General features: G+C 42.9%; 2 protein-coding genes across 2 annotated transcripts in view; one reads left to right on the top strand and one right to left on the bottom strand.

The window, feature by feature from the left end:
- STX7 (syntaxin 7) overlaps nucleotides 1-12,258 on the top strand; it is a 50,339-nt gene that overhangs the window by 18,974 nt on the left and 19,107 nt on the right. The window lies entirely within an intron of this gene.
- On the bottom strand, nucleotides 6,513-6,946 carry LOC125102295 (proteasome assembly chaperone 4-like). Its single transcript, XM_047733342.1, has one exon. The coding sequence runs from the start codon at nucleotides 6,929-6,931 to the stop codon at nucleotides 6,560-6,562; it is 372 nt and encodes a 123-aa protein (XP_047589298.1). The 5' UTR covers nucleotides 6,932-6,946; the 3' UTR covers nucleotides 6,513-6,559.

Here is a 12,258-nt window from a genome sequence, read left to right as displayed (position 1 = left end):
TGAGCAGAGAGCCCGATGCGGGACTCGATCCCAGGACCCCGAGATCACGACCTGAGCCGAAGGCAGCGGCCCAATCCACTGAGCCACCCAGGTGCCCCCTGAAGTGTGTTTCTTAAATAAGACTTGAAAGTTGAAAGTTGAAATGACTCCCATTGACTGCAGAATGGATATTGTGTTAGCAAGCATGAACAGAGTTAATCTTGTTGAACATCTCCATCAGAGTCCTTGGGTAACCAGATGCATTGTCAGTGAGCAATAATATGTTTTGAAGATTTTATTGATTTGAGAGAGAGTGTACACAAATGGGGACAGGGAAGGAGCAGAGGGAGGTGGACAAACAGACTCTACCTAACATGGGGGTCGATCTCATGACCCTGAGCTCATGACTTGAGCTGAAATCAAGCATCAGAGGCTTAGCTGACTGAGTCACCCAGGCATCCCCAATAAGCAGTAATATTTTGAAAGGAATCTTTTTTCTGAAGAGTAGGTCTCAACAGTGGGCTTAAGATATTCAGTAAACCATGTTGTAAACAGATGTGCTATCATGCAGGCTTCGTTTTTCATCTTTGGAGCACAGGAAGAGTAGATTTAGCATAATTCTTAAAGGCCCTGGGATTTTTGGAATGGTAAATGAGCACTCTCTTCAACTAAAAGTCATTAGCTACCTCTGCTTATAACAAGAGAGCCAGCCTGTCCTTTGGAGCTTTGGAGCCAGGCATGGACTTCTCTCAAGCTATGAAAGTCCTAGATGGCATCTTCTTCCAAGATAAGACAGTTTCATCTCCATGGAAAATCCATTGTTTAGTTTGGCCACCTTCATTAATTATCTTAGCTAGATCTTCTGGGGAAAGAATGTTCTAGTGGGGAATAACAAGAACAAGGGCCCTGCGGTGGGAGCAGGACTAGGGGAATGATGAGGAGGCCAGTGTGCACAGAGAAGGGAAGAGTAGGAGCTGTGGTTGGGTTGTGGGCCACTGTAAGGAGTTGGACTTTTCATTCCAGATAGAACGAAGGTTTTGAGCATTTAAATAAATGGAATGTGGAAACAGATCTGAGAATTTTATCACGTAGTCAGCATCACACTTTATTTGATCTGTGTAGAACTCAGAGGGATGCATTTGTGGAGTCAGCATAAATTGTGAGTTCCCCAACTTTTAAACACATAGTCTTAGGATAAAATGTCCATGAACAGAGGTTAGATTAAATGCTGCGCAGCACATTGATCTAATAGAGGAGGCATGGTGTTGGGCTCAAGCAGAGTTCCGGGTTTGTCAAGTGGTTAAGGTAAATGGAGGGAGGGGCTGGAGGAGGACATGTGCTAGAGAGTGAATATGATGATTGACCATAGAGTTTGGGTTGGGTGAGGAGATGATTGAAGACATGGAGGACAGGGAGGCTGTGTGAGTGACAGTGGCAAAATGACAGGACCAAAGGATGGAAGGTTCTGGTAGGTCAGAGGCCTGTTGTTGGAACCAAGGGCCCAGTGGCAGTGAGCATAACATACCGGAGGTGGTGGGTTATAAATAGTGTGCATGAGAGGAAGGTGATGGAAAAGTTAGTTACTGGCACTGAGCGAGCATTTGATAGGATCTTGAAGAGTGTGACTAAGGTGGATGGAGGACCAGATCTTTGGGGGCGGAGCATGCAAAGAACTGAGGCCAGGCTGGTGGAGGGATCATCAACATGTATGTTGATATAACAGAGATCTGAGGCAGGAGTCAAGAGTGACCAGGAGGCAGGAGCTAAAACCATCAGCAGGTGAGGAGGCATGGCCGAGGAACACAAAGTGATCTCAGCTGTAATGGGTGGTGGTGACAGGGTCCTCGAGGTTTTGTGTGTGTCCATTCTTTCTTGTACTCCTTGTCACTAGTCTTCCCTTCTGAATTTGCCTTTCTCTTTCTTTCCTGAGTTCACGTTTCTACTTCCCCAGGGCCTACTATCTAGCCATCTCATCTATGAGTTCTTTTGTGCTCTAGCTTTAAAATTGCAATTGTCTCATTGGGTTTAAAACAAACAAACAAACAAACAAAAAACAAAACAAAACAAAAAAAACGGTGGTGCTATTTTGGGCTATAATTTTTACCCTATCCACTTTACCACTTTGTGGCCACATTTTTTCCTGCTGTGTTTTCTCGAAGGGAATTTTGCCATTCTTTTCCACAATTGTTATGGTCTTTTTTTTTTAATTAATTAATTAATTTATTTGACAGACAGAGATCACAAGCAGGCAGAGAGGCAGGCAGAGAGAGAGAGAGGGAAGCAGGCTCCCTGCTGAGCAGAGAGCCTGATGTGGGGCTCGATCCCAGGACCCTGGGATCATGACCTGAGCCGAAGGCAGAGGCTTTAACCCACTGAGCCACCCAGGCACCCCTGTTATGGTCTTTTTTTGTGGTTGCTGTATCTGTTCTTTTTATGTTATTCAACGGAATGAGTTTGGTTTTCCTGGCAGGGGAGTCCTGTGAGGGGAGGAGTGCTGAGTCACTCCGCTCAGGTGCTCATTTCTCATGTCCTGAGGCCCTGTTTCTTTCCCCCTCTGCCTCTCAAAACCCAGTCTTGTGTGGAAGGTCCTCCCCCTCCAGTCCTCATAGCCCTGCATCACTCTCTTGGTCCCAAGACACACAGCTACCTTTCTGTAAGGCATCTGCCTGCTCTTAGGGAAAGATGGTACTTTTAGAAGTCAGCAGCCTAGAGGCCCTGAGCATGGCCCCACCTCCTTCTTCCTCCTTCCCCAAGAGGGTGTCCAGTTCCTTTGCTGCCCACATCTTCATCTTGGAGCTCTGCCTCCCTTCTACCGCTCTGCAGCCCCCTTACTCCCTACCCTACCCATACAGCTTCTCACTCAGGAGCTGCTCTTTTCTGTTGCTTTTGCCCACATGTATATGTTTTTTAGACTTTTTTATTGTCCTCATTTCTCTGAAAACAAAACTTCTGTGGGTTTTCTCTCCCTCCCCCACTTTGTTCTCCGTGATTTCAGGAGGGAAGATTCAGAAACAGACTTACACCATGATCTATGTTCAATCCATTTTAGTTAGTGACATCTGAGTAGCAGTGTCTTGGTAGACGGAACTGATCAGAAATTAGGAGTGAGGTGACAGTTTGGAAATTGCTGCAATAGAAACTGGAGGTGAACTTCGTGACATAGCTTGGGGGCTTTTGGAGCAGAAAGAGAATGAATGGGCCATTCGGTGGGTGACAGGAGGGCAGCTTGTCAAGAAGGTGTGCCAGGAGGACCAGGAAGGCTGGATTGCTGGAGGGGCAGGGCTTGGCCAGTGGGGAGTCCTTGCCTGGGTTTGCTGCTCAAACAAATCACCTTCTCAAGGGGCTGCATCTGCCTCCAGCCTTCATTACTTCTGAGTCTAGACTCCCTCAGAGCAGTAGGTAAACTGAGTAGATCCGTGTGATAAAATGGTAGCACTGAATATCTTTGCTAAGAGAGTTTGTAATACTCCAGCCATCTTAGAAGTCCAGAGTACAGTTTACATACAGTTTTCAAATGGCTTGAAATTTTTACGAACCGTGCCCTCAGATTTAACTCTTTGTGAATCTGCAGTAGTTTTAAAATACCCTGCATTTCCACTTTGTTCATCTGTATGCCTTCCTGCCTTTGAAATATCTGGGAAGAAAACCAATGAGAAACTTGAAAAGAAATGTGTTCAGTGTTTGAGACCACTTTGTGGAAGAGGCTGTGCATGCAGGCGTGCTAGTTAGTTCTGGAAGGAGAGCTTGGTGAGCCAGTGGGCTTGGCCTCTGGAGGCACAGACTCCCTTGTGGAGCCTCAGCTCAAGACTCTCCTTTAGGGGCGCCTGGGTGGCTCAGTGGGTTAAGCCGCTGCCTTCGGCTCAGGTCATGATCCCAGGTCCTGGGTTCGAGCCCCGCATCGGGCTTTCTGCTCAGCAGGGAGCCTGCTTCCTCCTCTCTCTCTGCCTGCCTCTCTGCCTGCTTGTGATTTCTCTCTGTCAAATAAATAAATAAAATCTTTAAAAAAAAAAAAAAAAAGACTCTCCTTTAGAAGATCTTTTATCTTGCTCTTACCCCTTTTCCTCTCCACAGTTTGCTTTAGTTCTTTTACCCACAAAGAAGATAAACTGCCCACCCAGGTCACAAGACAGAGCATGAGATAGGGAGCATATTGGAAAAATGCCCATAATTATTTTAGTAGCTGTCTTTCAGATTCTCGGGGGGGGGGGGGGTTCCCTAGCTAGTGCTTTTTTAGAATTAATACACTTTTCTTGGTTTTTCTTGATCTATGATATCGCTCAGTTTCACTTGATTGTTTTTTCTTAGCACCTTTTTATATTGATACTTTTTTTCAACTCACTAATTTTTTAATTATGTATTTCTACTGTGCATCTTGTACACTGTAATGAACCTAACCTAATGGTTCTACCTCGAATTATGGTAAACCTACCAGTAACAGTACCTTTTATTCTTAAAGAGTTCTACGCCATTTCAAAATGTTTTCATAGCTATCATCCCCTGTAATACTCCAAATCCTTCTTTAAAATGAGTGGAGGGATTGATTGATAGATGAGAAAAGAGGGGAGGCTAAAATGGAATTTGTTTCTTTTCATGTTTCATTGTTTTCTAGTTCAGTTTCAGATCTATCATTGGTAAGTAACTGCTAGATACTTGTCAGTGTTAGCAACAGCTAACTCTTCCGTGTGTTGGATGATAGAATATAACTGTTCTGTGTCGGCTGATATTTATCTTCATCTCTGCAGTTCTTGTAACTGTATCAGAGATTATGAAGTTTCAGTGCATGGCTCACCTTAGTTAGCTAAGATCCGTTAATAAGAATACTCTTTGAGGTCTGCGGGGGGGGGGGGGTGCTCAGTCACTTAAGTGCCTGACTTGATTTTGGCTCAGGTCCTGATCTCATGGTCGTGAGATGGAGCCCCATGTCAGGTTCTGCAGTGAGCTAGGAGCCTGCTTAAGGTTCTCTCTCTGCATCCCCTCTCTGCTCGTTCACATGTTCGCTCTCTCTTAAAAAAAATGTATATTCTTATTGTTCATTTCTGACTTCCAGGAGAAAGACATAAACTGCTTCACACCATTAGCTCCCATTTATTAAACTCTTTCTTACAATTTCCAGTATAAGGTGTTTCCATACATTGTTCTCAGTTGAAATTCATAACTGAAAAAGAGGTGATTTTTCTCTCCATTTGACTGCTGAGGCAGTTAGAGCTTGGAGAGATTACGTGAGTTGCCAGGGGTCAGCAGCTAGGAAGTAGTGAGGTCAGGTTTCGGTGTCGTCAGGCTGTCTGGCTGCAAGGCTGCTTTTGCTGGTCTGCACATTTATTTTATTTTAATTTTTTTTTAAAGATTTTATTTATTTGACAGAGAGAGATCACAAGTAGACAGAGAGGCAGGCAGAGAGAGAGGGAGGGAAGCAGGCTCCCTGCTGAGCAGAGAGCCCGATGCGGGACTCCATCCCAGGACCCTGAGATCATGACCCGAGCCCAAGGCAGCGGCTTAACCCACTGAGCCACCCAGGCGCCCCATGGTCTGCACATTTATACCGTATAATGTGCCTGACACTGAGTCCAAGTCTCAAATTCACCTGCCCAGGGGCTTTCCTATTATTTTGTTTTCTGTGATTGGTTATTACAATTCTGAGTTATCTGGGGGGGTTGAGCAGCAGAGATGTTTAGTGCTTAGAAAATAGCCATATTCTGTTCTGTTTTTTGGAGATAATTCTTGGAAAGTTCTGTGTGCCTGGTAGGGCTGGCCCAGGTGCCCCCGCCTGCTGGCCACTCTCCCTGGTCAGATCGCATCCTCCTCATACCCCCAGTGAACTGTGACAGGTTGGAACATCACATAGCCCCTACCTGTACCAACTTACGCCTACCTACGATTTTTAGGGCAAAAAAATAGTTTGCCATGCAGCATTTTTCCCTTAAGGAATCCACTAGATGGCAGCAGACCCACGTGGACTAGAACGGGTCTTTGTTACTAAAGGTGAGCACTGGAAAGGGGACGGCTTGGTTTTTGAGAAAGTAATAATGTACCAATTGGGGTGTGTAGGAAATAGTGTTCTCTTTATGTTATGAAAAAATGTGATGTATTCTTTAAAGTCATCTCTCTAGAAATATAATGGTGCAAATAGTTCAAAATTGTAGGTAATGTAAAAACAATTTGTTCATTGTATTTGTTCACTGAACTTAATCCTACCTCCATGTAGTAGGTGAATTTTTCTTCAGGACACTTTATGGATATGCAAAGAATTTGTTCCTTAATTTTCATATTTCATGAGTATTTTCTTTAAAGTTAAGCATATGCCAATTAGAATTGAATATGACTATCCTATAAATTTACAATATCCCAGACTAGATAATGAAGTGAATCCATAAAGAACCTGACTTGGGAGAAACTAGGAATGCTTATCTGCTTTTTCACATCACCAGCCTGCTTGTCATCTGCATAGAGACCTTATTGTGACTCCTGAAAAGGATGAGTAAGCTCATCTCTCCTCAGCATTTTTTTTTTTTTTTTGGAATTCAATCCCTTTATTTCAATGTATATTGTATATAAGTTACAAATCCTCACTTCTGCCACTCTGCTAGAACTTTTCCGGAAAAGCCTCCATTTCTTCCTTGATCCTGTTTTCTACCAGTAATGTGAAGTTACTGTCTGTGTTTTGAAGGTTATAGCTGACAAACACCTGTTTCTTGGTCTTCCTGGCTAAGCGCTGTGCAAGGCCAGTAGAGGTGGTGTCAGAAGTGTCTCCGAGGAGGGAGGTAGTCACAGGGATGGAATCGTAGCGGTTGCACATGGCCACGGCGAGGTTGCGCAGGTGCGGCGTGGCTCCTACCCACAGGAACAGCGAGTCCGTCAGCCGCATGACATGGAAGTGGACGAGCTGCTCCCACAGCCTCGCGCTGAAGTTGTGCAAGGAGACCTCCCCACCCGCGGCAGCCGGCGGCCCCTCCATGCCGCCCCGCACGCCGGGCCCGGCTAGCACCCGGAGTCCTCCTCAGCATTTTTTAATATGGTTAACTTGGGTAGGCAAAAGAGCCTCCGGACCACTATCCTACTGTTTTTATCTGCCAGAAGAAAAAGAATTAAGAGATAGTGAAAAATTGGAGAGTAATAAAATAATAGAGGGGTAACAATACAACAGTTACTCTACAAAAATGTTCAGCCAATAGACAGAAGGTAACTGTAATTCTGTTTCTAAATTAAGGTGAAAAGAGCAGCATTTGAAATAACCTATCAAGCCAGCACCTGTAATGTACTGATTATGTATTCTTTCTGAAAATTGCGGAAATTCAACTCAGTATACATGCCTGGTTGGTGAAAAATTTGCAGCATTGTTAAATATTGTACCACATAGGCTTAGTAACATAGTGAGTACTTCATACCCTGTAGTAACACTGAGTCAGACTATGTGAATACAAAGTTTTAGTAATTTTGACTAATTTAGGACAGGGTTTGGCCAACTTTTTCTGTAAAGAGCCAGATAGTAAATATTTTAGGCTTTGTGATCACATCTCATCTCTTGATTATTCTTTTTGGTTCTTTTTTGGTGTTTTCCCCCCTTAATTCTTTAAAAACGTAACAACCATTTTTAGCTGGAAGGCTATACAAGATGTGCCACAATTTGCTGACCCTGTTGTAAAAGGGTAGCATCAGTCACGTAAAATCATGTCTCTGCTAGTTCAAAAGATCTGAAGAAAGGACAGGCATTTCTTTCCTGATCAGTTTCAGCCAGACTCAAGGATCCTTGTGATCCACTGGTGGGTCATGAAACTTACAGCTCAGTTCTTTAGTCCAATTTAGCATACACTTATTTGTCTCTTTTTTGCCTTGGCAAACATATACTTAGATTATGAAATAATCCTTTAAAAAGTCTGTTACTGGGGTGCCTGGGAGGTTCAGAAGGCTAAGCATCTGCCTTTGGCTCAGGTCGTGATCCCAGGGTCCTGGGACCCAGCCACATTGGGCTCCCAGCTCAGCATGGAGTCTGCTTCTCCCTCTTCCTCTCCCCCTGCTTGTCCTCTCTCTGTCTCACTCTTTCTCAAATAAATAAATTAAATCTTTAAAAAAATACATAAATAAATACTTTTAGCCCTTGTAGTACACTGAAAAATATTGGTTTGAAAACTCAGAAATCTACATTTTTTGTCCTAGTTCTTCTACTAAGTAACTGCTTTCTTGGATAAGTCAGTTATTCAATCTGGTTCTCAACTTTTTGTTTATAAAATAGGATCGAATGAATGCCATATGATATTTCTTCTACACTTGATTCAGTAATTTCAGATTTATATTTTCATAGGCCCTTTGTCAGATACCTTTATTTGAGCCACAAGTTTAGAGCTATAGAAATTAAAGGAACACAGTTGAATCAGTGTTGATGTACAAAACCTCTCCCACTGTGCCAGATACATAATGGATGCTCGGTAAATGTTTGCTGAATGAATGAATAGTTGAGCGCACTTACGTTTCTTAACTCTATTCTTACATATGTGTTTTATGTTAGGAATACTTACCTTACATAAGGCTTGATCCTTCTAATAAATGCCCTTTTGTGGTTCAGCTTTTAAAATACCCATTGAGTCTCAACAACTCAGTGGGTTCGAGAGATACAAAAATGAGTAAGACTAGTTTTTGCCTTTAATAAGGAGTTTACTTTCAAGTCAGGGAGCTAAGTAATTTAATTATTTCAACTTATATGCTAATATGGTATTAGAGATTTGAATTGTGAAGCTCAGGTGTCCTGTTTCTTACACTTTGAAGCTATTCCAAATACCACCTCCATTTTGGCTCTCTGGGTTGCCCTCTAGTAGAAGACCAATGATGCTCCTTAAGGGAAGCATTTTTATAGCACTTAATGGTCCTGCTTCCTCTTTGGGCTTATGTGATGTGTTTTCCTTTCCTTTTATTTCTTAGGTAAATATAGGAGGCCTTATTTTACTTACATTTTCATGAGAAAGCATTCATGAAAAGCATCTAGCACTCAGTTAAATGCATCGATTAGGCAATAACATAATGGGAACATTCCTAGTAAACATCATTCTGTAAGATACTGTGTTATCAAAAGGATTGTTTCAGAGTGACAGGGTCATCAGCTAAAGCATTTCTCTTGTGAGGAATTTCAGCATCTTTGCAGTCTAAGCAGCAATGACTAAGTCTAGCTTTTGTTTATAACTAGTTTGTTAAAGAGTCTCCCTTTCTCTTTGTGATTGCTACTAGTTCTGTTACTATTCATCACCTGTATTACTCCTAGTGGAGATAAGCAAAATGTAGAGCCTTTTAGAACAGTTGTGTTGCTTTAACAACCAGGTTTTTTTCCTCCTGAGACTGGATTTGTGATGATCCTTCTCAGTGGTTATGATGATATAACCAAGATGATCTGGATATAATTAAGAATTCTAGGTATTAGGTGGTCAAAAATAAATACCCATTATACTTCATGTCTTTTGTTTCCTACAGTGAACATATATGTATATTTATGCGTTAGCTTTAAAAAAAAAAAATCCCCTGCCTAACATTGTACTCCTATCTCAAACCACCAGCAGTCTTCTCCCATTTCCACAAAAGGGGAAAACCAAGGTCTATTCAGTTCCTGCATCCAGCACCAAGTCTTGAGAGTGATTTCCTTTCCATTCCTCTGTTTCAGCAAGATTCAATTATAGTACTCCTTAGCCATTGGACCAGAGAGTATGTGTAACCACCCCACACCCTGTGTAAAACATGGGAGGATGTTGGCGGGGGCGGAGACAGTGAACACACCTAAACCGGTACATTGCAGAGCGAGGAAGAAAACATTGGAGGTTAGTTGCCCCTCCGCAGCCAGAAAGATGGTCACAATTCACATTAATAATTTACTCTCCTTTAGTAGCCATTCCATGTCCCTTTTGCCTTCATTCTACACCTTGTCTGTGGAATAACCTGGACTCTCAAACCTGGGTTGTTGCTTCTGCTCTTGTGCTTAATGATTAAGGATGGCAGCATTAGCAAGTTCTCCCCAGCTAATCTCCAAGGACATGTTCCCACTCCTCTTTCTCACTTGGGTGTGCGTGGGCACAGGCCCACATCCCTTTAACAGATACCTCCATGGATACTATACTGTTCTGGCTCCATATGGCTACATGGAATTTCAGTTTCTGCTCTGGTAGAAACATGGTTTATAGCCTTCACTTGAATATTGTCTTTAAATTAACCTCCAGGCATGGAAGGAAATTTGCAAATGGATAATTGAGTGTAAATATGAAATGTTTCTTTTAATTTTCACCACTTAGTTCCCAAATCTAGTTTTCTTCCTGGCTCAGGGTAAAACAGCATCCTGGAGTGGCTCAGGATAAAACAGCACCCTGGAGTGGTTGTTCTTGGAGAGCATAAAGAGCCTCCCGTAGGACAGAGCTTTACCTTCCTGGGATATGGTCCCCCAAGTGACACCACAATTGAGTCTCAAATGGACCAGTAAACATTTTAGAAAGTCCAGCACCTCCTAGATAATGGACTGCTGGCCAGCTGGGAAACTCCATTGTCTTTGGAAGATCTGTCCATTTTTTTTTTCTCTGTAAAGTGGGTATCTTTTTTTTTTTTTTTAAGATTTTATTTATTTATTTGAGAGAGAGACAGTGAGAGCATGAGAGGTGAGAAGGTCAGAGGGAGAAGCAGACTTACCACAGAGCTGGGAGCCCGATGCAGGACTCTATCCTGGGACTCCAGGATCATGACCTGAGCCGAAGGCAGTTGCTCAACTAACTGAGCCACCCAGGTGCCCCTAAAGTGGGTATCTTAATCAGAAACTCTGATATGTAAAGTACCATGGTTGTGACTAATGCATGGATTAGGAAGCTGGTGGAAGCATGGGGGAAGGGAGTAGAGGAAGCACAACACAATCCGTAATCACCGTTTCAGTGAACATAAAGTTCTGCTTCATTCAAGATTGAAGAAGCATAATTATCTTGTCACTTGGTGGCTGGCTAATGCTGCCAAGAATGGCACCATATCCCATATTAGCTTTTGGTTGCTTTTGCTACAAATTGGTATATGGCAGTGCCAGTAATCTCGATAGTCTCAGTAAGGGGAAGTTGGTGAGCCTGTATGTGGCTTTTATTCCTATACCATAGGTAGTCTACTGTTACCAAACAAGTGCTGTAGGAGTTGGGGCAAGGGACAGGCTGACATATGCAGAACAAAATACAGGAAGAGATACAACAACAGGATAATACAACACCTAATCCATCTAGTAGGCAACTCAAGGCACTTGGTTATCTAGTACACACCACTGTTTCCTTTTTATACAGGCCTCAGTAGCAAGACTAGAACTGTTCCCCAAAATGGTAACATTGGTTGCAGAGGGCATGATCTTGCTTCAGGATTCTAAAGGACCCCTCTGTGTTTTCCTGTTGGGACATGGAACTCGTTTTGTAGAGTATCCTGCTATTAACCTGGGCACTGAAGTTGCCATTAGATCACCTGAGCAATTAAAACCAAATATAGAGCTACTCCTGCCCCGACTTGAGCTAGCTAGCAGGATAGCCTTTTCTTTGGAGGAGTTAAAGCCAGAGCTGGCAACCTTTTGGGGGCATTCAGTAAAATGGGAGCAGCGTGAAGTCTCATGAAGCACTGTTCCCCAATTGTATTTGAGACTGCAGAGAAAGCAGTTCGTCATTTACTTTGCAGAGGTATGTCAACATTCCATACAGATTAATGGACTAGGAGGAGACAGGACCCTGTATTTTCATGGAATTTATCTTCTACTTGCTGTCGTGCTTAACATCCTTCCTAGGCACCTAAAAGTTTATGGTCACTTCTTGCTTTTCAGGTCCTTAAAAGCAAATAGAAACAGTGCATTGGACTACTGTAGTGTTCTGTAGGAGGAGATGATCAGTATCTTTGAAAACTAAATTGGAGTACAGAGGCAAAGAGTGTATGTAACCCTGAGATAGACTGTGAAGTCTCACTACTGTTCCACCCAGCTGAATGTGACCCCTTGCCATGTTCTCTGTTTTTAAGTTATGTTTACCAAACCGGCAAGTATATACAAGGTGCTGGAGATTGTCATGGTCTGTTCTAGAAACAGATCAGATTTTGGAGATCATTGCAATTGGAGTTAATCTGAATAAGCTTCTGCTAAGCCTTCTCAACTATTTGCATTTCCAGGTGGAGCAGTTAATGAGAATAGCTCAGCTTGTGGTAGCATTTCTGAGCATTTCCATAGGATGCTGCCCTTGGTTTTACTCATTGAGACTGCAGAGCCCTTGTGGTTTCTGATTGCTTCTTCCCCATAAGAGCCTTCACTCAGGG

This window comes from Lutra lutra, chromosome 6 (genome assembly GCF_902655055.1).
Source record: "Lutra lutra chromosome 6, mLutLut1.2, whole genome shotgun sequence".
NCBI lineage: Eukaryota > Metazoa > Chordata > Mammalia > Carnivora > Mustelidae > Lutra > Lutra lutra.
Note: the sequence above shows the minus strand (reverse complement) of the source record. Positions and strands in the feature narration are given on the sequence as shown.